The sequence below is a fragment of the Morone saxatilis genome, unplaced genomic scaffold, assembly GCF_004916995.1.
Source record: "Morone saxatilis isolate NCDOM2014 unplaced genomic scaffold, NCSU_SB_2.0 Contig9, whole genome shotgun sequence".
Classification (NCBI taxonomy): Eukaryota; Metazoa; Chordata; class Actinopteri; family Moronidae; genus Morone; species Morone saxatilis.
This window is the reverse complement of record NW_023340268.1, coordinates 1,855,767-1,863,367: the sequence shown is the minus strand read 5'-3', so window position 1 is coordinate 1,863,367 and position 7,601 is coordinate 1,855,767. Positions and strand designations below refer to the sequence as shown.

The following is a 7,601-nucleotide window of genomic DNA, read 5'->3' as shown; positions in this document are numbered from 1 at the left end:
GAAATGGAATATAATATTCATTGGCATGTTTTTATTAGTGTATAATCACCCTAAAATAAAAAAGGTTGCATTTTCATTACCTTAAAATGACCTATTTATCTACAGAGGGAGCAATCTGCAACCAACAACCCCACTGACTTAACATGTACATGCTGACTGGAACTGGTTTTGGTGTTTTATTCAACATGTTATTAATGCATCATATTTCAGATCAGAACCAGCACTTGACTGTACTTTCTCTGTCCAGAGTGTCTATCTCCTCACCTCCACTTGTCAATATATTGGGTTAGAAGACACTGAGAGTCAGTTTTCAACAGAATAAGAAACACTGGATTTACAGGCAAAAAGCCTGCAGGCAGCTAAAAACCAGTGTGAATGCGCCTGTGGATGTGCAGATAACACACAGCCTCACTCTCACCGCTGGATGCTTCTCCACAGAGCCTGTTTTTAGTAGTTTTGGACTATTTATAGCAGGGGTATCAAACTGCCGGCCCGGGAGCCACATCAGGCCCTCCGTCCCCCTCCTTCTGGCCCAAGCAATGATGTCAAAATAAGATTTTTATTCTTTTCTTTATTTTTTCTAGTTGTTTGATATCAATTAAAAATCCCTCTTCATTTAAAATCAAAATAAAAACCCAATTCTATTTTAGGGCAAAGGTCAAAGGTGTTTGCAATGTGTGCAAAGGGTTGATAAGAAGAGTTTTGGGCCTTTGATGATATAAATGATCATAGAAATTATATTTTATGTAATTTTCGGCACCAACTATTTGCTATGGCATGTCAGGATACTGAGATAGAAAATCACATATAGGTATACGTTTATCCTTCAGATTCACCTGATTTTTCATAAAATGTAATTTTTTCAGAGATGATTTAAAAAACAAACACAAGCTCTGGCTGCAGCCCCCTCCTCCCCCTTCCCCACAGTTATGAGAATGAAGTTCATCCAAGGGACACAGCCTCAGACAACCTAACAGTTGACTCAACTGATGGGGTGCTGAAGGCCCGTGGTTCGTGTTGTGTGACCTATAAAATCAAGGAAACGCGTTTAGTCATGCAGTCACATGTTCACTGTGCTGCTTACTGTTTGGTTTTTTGCAGCTTTACACCGCCGACGTCAGGAGGTCGCACGTGTGTGTTTTGTGAAAAAGCAATAAACCTGTCTGCCTTTTTCTCTTTGTGTCTGTCTCTCAGGTGTAAACTGGCTCAGGCGAATGGCTGGGGCGTGATGGTCAGCCATCGTTCAGGAGAGACAGAGGACACCTTCATCGCTGACCTGGTGGTGGGACTCTGCACTGGACAGGTACACACACACACACACAGGCGGAGGACATGACCTCCGTTCATTACCTGCATGTTTACTCAAACCCTACCTGTAACCACTACATACATAATGTAGCAAAAAGTATCATTTGTGCTTTAGACCAGCATAAAAGAAAATGCCATCAACCACTTAGTGACATTTTCATAATTTAACATTCCCCGGGTCATTATTGTCTTTAAATATTTTATGAGGCATACTCTCTGGTGGGTTGTAATTTTCTTGGTCTCTCTGTTGCAGATTAAGACTGGCGCCCCCTGCAGATCTGAGAGGCTGGCCAAGTACAACCAACTCATGAGGTCAGTGTGCCGCAGGCATAATCTCTCAGTCTCTCTATCAGCAGGCAAAGGGGAGTAACGGATTAGCTGCTAACTGAGTTTGTTTCGGATACAAAAGAGGTATTCTAATCTGTTAGCAATGTGGGCATTTAGTAAAAATGGAAATTCTTAGCTGGATTCAAATTTCAGTTGTTTAAAAAATACCCACATTTTTTAAGTACTTCTTATTGATATTTCTTTACTCTGGTCTTTATTTGCCTACAGAGGTGTTTGGTGTTGATCCAAAAACCAAAAGTAAATGAAAGTAATCAAGTTACTGACTGAAATCTGTCTCTGACCTCAAGATATTTAAATGAAAATGGGTTCTATGGGTACCCAAAAAACATGTGCAACCTATGCAGTTTTTGGGCAAAGACATGCAGTTTTTTGCATAAATGTATTATTTTCTCTTGGTGTAGTTTAATATTTCTGCTTACTGGTGTCCCTAAACACTATTGGAATTGCATAAATTGGGAATGACTGGAAAGCGGAGACACATACACCCCAGTTAAAAAAGTCTGGAAACGCCCCTGGTTCCAACCAGGGATCTCCACTAAAATTTAAAATACATTTTTGTGCTTATTGTCACATAATGAGTTTGTAACAACTAACCTACTGGCAGGTATTTGGTTAAATAAAAAGAGAAAATTCTGTGTTTTACAGCATAAAGGAGAATAAAAAATATCTCCCTTACAACAGTTGTATATTGTAGTTTGAATGAGTCTGGAAGTTGAGTTTGTTGCACTTATCTAAGAAGATGGACCTCTGTCTCCCCTTTCTGTCTCTGGTCATGAATTGATCGCAGTTCAATATGATTGAACTCTGTCATCCTCCATGTCCAGCTGCTTTATGATGTATCGATTGTTTAAATTCTAGAGGGCAAAATAAATCAAGAGCAGAGAGAGAGGGACGCCGCCTGTTTTTTTCCCAGACCGCACGAATACATTTCATCTTTTGAAATCTGCTCCGACACACACCCCATGGGCGCTCGCTTCTCTCGGTTGCAACCAGTTGCCTTGACAACAAACCCAGGACCAGCACATGTAGACAGAAGGGTCATAATCACACTCAAAGTCTGGTGATCCAAAGAATAAATGAAACAAGTCAGTTGGAATATATAATAGAAAAATAGTAGTAATGATAAAGTCAGACGTGAAAGCAGTGTGTTTTATGGTGAGCAGATAATCTCTTGCAGGTTCTGCATCATGAACGATTCCATCAGTGAGACCTTGAATAAGTTCACCTCTTGGAGGAAAATGAAAGACTGGATATTTTTGGGTAAAATTGGGCAAATTAGATTTCTCATTATTTGAATACAGGCATTCTGTAAGAAAACCGACAGGCACTGAATTGTTTTTCTCTCTTTAATTCCTGTTAATGACTTGTTTCACTGTTTTGGTGAGTTCCGTAGCCAATTGCTCCTCACGTTTCTCTTTTCTTTACATTTTTATTACATTAACTTTATCAGCTGCTGGGTGATTAAACCCCAGAACAAGACTTTATATAAACTTGAAGTAAGGGCTGAAAACTTTGTCTTTACAGGATCTAGACTTATTAAACCTGTAAAACAAAACTCTTTTCTACACACAATGACTACTGGAAACTTACTGTTGCTACTTTCTTTTATGGGCTGAATTTAATATTCAATTCTCTGTATTTAACATCTTCTGTATCTTCTTTTGGCTTCAAATCTGGCAGCAGCTCTGCTGTAACGCTGCTCTGTCTTAGTGCTTAGCATCACAGGGCTAATTGACGTGACAGGCGACAGCAGCGCCAGTGTCACCCCATGTGTCCGAGCCAGTCAGCAGCAGGAGCTGGGGGAGGAGGAGGAGGATGGGGGGAGGAGGTGGGATCAGCTCAGCGTTGTAATCCCATCGGACTGCTGAGGAGAAGCAGGAGAGGTGGAGGGTGGAGAGACTTACAGGGGCATTAACCAGTGATAAACGCTAATCAGTGCAGTCAAGCATGCACGCACACATGTGCACAGGCACACCGGAGAGAAATGAGTTATTTATACTGAAGCAAGTTGTCATGCAGTGGCAGCTATGTTGTTTTAAAAGGACTATTCCAGAGATCTAGTGTTGTAGCTTCTTAAGGACTGGCAAGTGACAAGTCATAAGTACTTTATGTTCCTAAACAACAAGCTCCATAAACAATGCAACTCAGTGGTGTCTTTTTATTAGACCAGCAAACAAAAGGCTAAATCATTTTTATTTCATGTATGTTTTCTGTTAAATGTACAGTAAATTCATACTAAAAAAGTACAGTTAACAGTGTTTATTTATTTATTTCTGCGTTGTTTTCATTCAGGCATTCAGAAACTTCCATGCCATACACCTTCCTGCTGCCCCAAGTACTCTCCAGAGCAGTGGTTCTTCTAGGGGTTCTTAAGGAAGTTCCAGGGGGTTCCATTTGATTTGGAGAGGAGGAGATCTCTGTGGATAATACGGCTCCCGATAGAAACCTCTTGAACACTGAAGGAATCTTCAGCATCAGAAATTACATATTGTACTTTTAAGTCCAAAAAATTTACGTTTAGCAGCTCATTTAACAGTCAGGAGACAGTTTGGTTTTACCTTTGAAGCGGACTCCACAGTGCTGAGAAAGATTAACTCTTCTCTCTTACAGACAAACATTTGGATGAAGGACAGAAATGTTTTCATATATACATCATATATCATCATATATACATATATAACATCTACTCTTCATCTCTTCTCTTCTTCTCTGCAGGATTGAGGAGGAGTTGGGTGACCAGGCTCGTTTTGCAGGCCATAACTTCAGGAACCCCAGCGCCCTGTGAAACTGACAGACGAATGACTCACACACACACACACACACACACACACACACACATATAAACTGACAGACACGACCAACATGGAGCGAGCCATGTGCAGTGAAGGATCACACAGATTCATGAAAAAACACACGAGCAAAAGAGCCAAGCAAAAAACATGAATTATTAAATAAATAAATAAATTATGCACTTATAGGTAGGGAGATGATACTGTATGCACACACACACTTACGCACACACACACACATAGAGTACGCAGATGCAATACACGCTCACGCACATGCAGGGGAATACTATAAAAATATCAAATCTATAAGCCAGACATGCACTGTTACTGTAGTTTTAAAGGAATAGTTCATGTACAGCCAGAGGACAGACCTGCAAAAATAAAGATTATTATTGTAAAAACAGAGAGATAAAAAAGTAGAGATATAATAGAATAATGTAGACTGAAGCACGTAACTGAAAGAGATAAAAAAAGTCAAACTTTCCGCACCAAAAAAGGACGATGCACTCGCTGAAAGAAACGAAATACAGCAGTTTCAGGGACTGAGTGAAAAAACAAAACTACACAAACACTTACACACTCAGTTGTGTCACACTCTCACCTGGACACTGAAGTACCTGCACTCCACCCACTTCCCCCCGCACCCTTTTTGTCTCCTTTTTCTTCTCGTCGTGTCTGTTTCTCCGTTTCAGAACCTCTTTTTCTTCCCGCCCTGATGTGATTCTGATTATTTGTCCTTTATGCTTGAAGTCCTAACAAAAAAAGAAAAAAAATCACAAAAACCCAGAATCCCTTTGTTCCTTCTGTTCCTCTTGAATGTCCATAGAATAGCTGTGTTGAAAAAGATGAAAGAGGATTTAAAAAAAAGAACAGAACGCTTGTCATTGAAAATAATGTCAAAATATGTGAAATAAAAAGATGTTAATTTACAATTTCAAACACAGTTAAAGGGTTTTTGTCTCTTTTTGTGTCTGTGTTTCTTGTTCAGTTGAGTTTTAATTAACCGCGGCAGCTTTTCAAAAAAATGCTTGTGACCATTTTTTGTGTTTTGTGTAATAAACTGTGAGAATATTTTAACTGCAACTGCTGAGAGAGATTACTGATGATCACAACATGTAACACGGTAAGTTTCAGTCGGAGACTAAATGTGTTAAAGAGCCTCAGAATCTCACAAATATCGGCTGAGCATGCCGTGAAAACATCAGTAATGGACCAGGGAAAGTGTAACCTGCCTGCCAGATGGTTTGTAACACAGAACCATCGGGGGAGTTGTTGTTGTCAGAAACTGTTTGGAAAAGGGCAGGCACTGTCAAAAAATACTTGGGATGAACCATCTGTCTATCACTGTCTATCTGGGGCGAATTTCAACCGATCAGTCTTTTTGCTCACACGGCTCCTTTAAGTAAAAATATCTTTTAATATTAATAGGAAAGAGGAAACGAAAACACATCAACGACCCATAATGCTAGCTATCTTGTAGGGCTGTTGACAGGATTTATAGTCCTCAGGGAGAGACATAAAAAGTCTACAAAGCCATTTTATTGGATAAATCAGTATACGCCCCTGAGTGCAGGATGAGTCATCACCATTTTATATTGTTTTCCACAACATTTTTGCCATTATTGGGCCAGATACCTGTGTAGTGGTGACGTATAGCACAGGACATACGTGATAAAAACATCATCATTTTGATTTCATGGGGACTTTAACTCTTACATCTATAACCACAGCTACGGGGTTGTGCCAATGCCGTGCTAATGTCATGCAGTCTGATCTGACTGAGGGGTTAAAACTGTTGGGAACCACTGATACAGACAGCCAATAAACACAAAAACAAACTTATTTGCTCATTTTATTTATTTATTCACTCAGTTCCTAACATTGGTCACATCCTCCTTATTCATGCGATGAACACACAATGTCATGTGTTAAGCACACATAGTGCAGTGTTAACTACATAAAGCTTTAGTGCCTATTAGTGACAACTTCACAATAAAAGTCCCCGACTGCTCATAGCTGAGTACCAGCTGATACATATACATATGTATATATATTTATGTTATATATTTAAGTACATTCTGTCCATAGCTTTTATTGTCAAGGACCCTGAAGTAACATTTAGTGCAGTTAAGTGAGAGTGCATCAATAATACAACATTACAACACTGTTATCAGTCTGTTAGCAAACACACAAACAACCTGAGCTGACTGATCCTTCACGTATCTGAACATCAGCAGTTTTATGAGGAGATCAAAGAAACACTGAATTGTTTGCATCAGATATTAATTTTATATTTCCTCTCTCTCCTCTAAACTGTCTTGTTTCACCTCTTGAATAATGAAAGTAAAACAGGAAAAAAGTCATCTGAAAACGAGACTGTGCACACTCCCCGTTTCTCCCTGAAGCTGAACTTGAATCCTTGCAACACAGACAATCAAGGTGAAGTACATTTGATTATGTAACACAACAACGTTAGAAATTGGGAATAAGAACAGAAAAATACAGTAGTTTGACTGTTAACTGTAATATGACAAATAAAAGAGCTAAATTCCCACAAATAACACCAAAACACAACAAAAAAGGGTTGATATTTACTGAATCCTACCGCCCTGTATTTACCTCATCCAATTTTCAAAATAAAACGTTCTCTACTTCCACACACTGCGGATCAGTCGGCCCAGTTTGCAGACACATGGTGATGATCTAAAGGGTGTCTTTCATTGGTCCCGATGGAGCCGTTTCCCGTGTCTGTTACGCACGAGCGTTGATGATGTCGATGAATTCTGGTTTGAGAGAGGCTCCGCCCACCAGGAAGCCGTCTACGTCACCCTGAGACGCCAGCTCTTTGCAGTTAGCTCCCGTCACTGAACCTGAAGGACGGAGAGAGAACAAACAGGGCATCAGGTGGGGAAATGAAGCCAGACTTTGGACCAAAAACATTTATATTACATATACGTATCAGACTAAAAGTGATTTTAATTGGCAGGAAACAGGAAGTCTTTAAAAGGTGAAACTGAACAGACTCTATGAGCAGAAATCATCACTGACCTCCGTAGATGATGCGCACAGAGTCGGCCACGTCATCTGACACGTTCGCTCTGAGCCACGCCCTCAGCTTCTCGTGGACCTCCTGAGCCTGGACACACACACACACAC

The 7,601-nt window shown here is 40.0% G+C and overlaps 2 protein-coding genes across 2 annotated transcripts in view; one reads left to right on the top strand and one right to left on the bottom strand.

The window, feature by feature from the left end:
• LOC118342707 (gamma-enolase) overlaps window positions 1-5,357 on the top strand; it is a 27,724-nt gene extending 22,367 nt beyond the window's left edge. Inside the window, exons 11-13 of the mRNA XM_035681330.1 lie at window positions 1,195-1,303; window positions 1,562-1,620; window positions 4,372-5,357. Coding sequence (XP_035537223.1) covers window positions 1,195-1,303; window positions 1,562-1,620; window positions 4,372-4,441 — 238 coding nt within the window. The 3' untranslated portion in view covers window positions 4,442-5,357. The remainder of the gene's footprint in view (window positions 1-1,194; window positions 1,304-1,561; window positions 1,621-4,371) is intronic.
• Window positions 5,358-6,296: 939 nt separating this feature from the next.
• The window catches only part of LOC118342344 (triosephosphate isomerase), a 5,149-nt gene continuing 3,844 nt past the window's right edge, over window positions 6,297-7,601 (bottom strand). The window contains exons 6-7 of the mRNA XM_035680837.1: window positions 7,494-7,581; window positions 6,297-7,315 (exon numbers count right to left, since the gene is read on the bottom strand). Of these exons, the coding sequence (XP_035536730.1) occupies window positions 7,197-7,315; window positions 7,494-7,581 (207 nt within the window). The 3' untranslated portion in view covers window positions 6,297-7,196. The remainder of the gene's footprint in view (window positions 7,316-7,493; window positions 7,582-7,601) is intronic.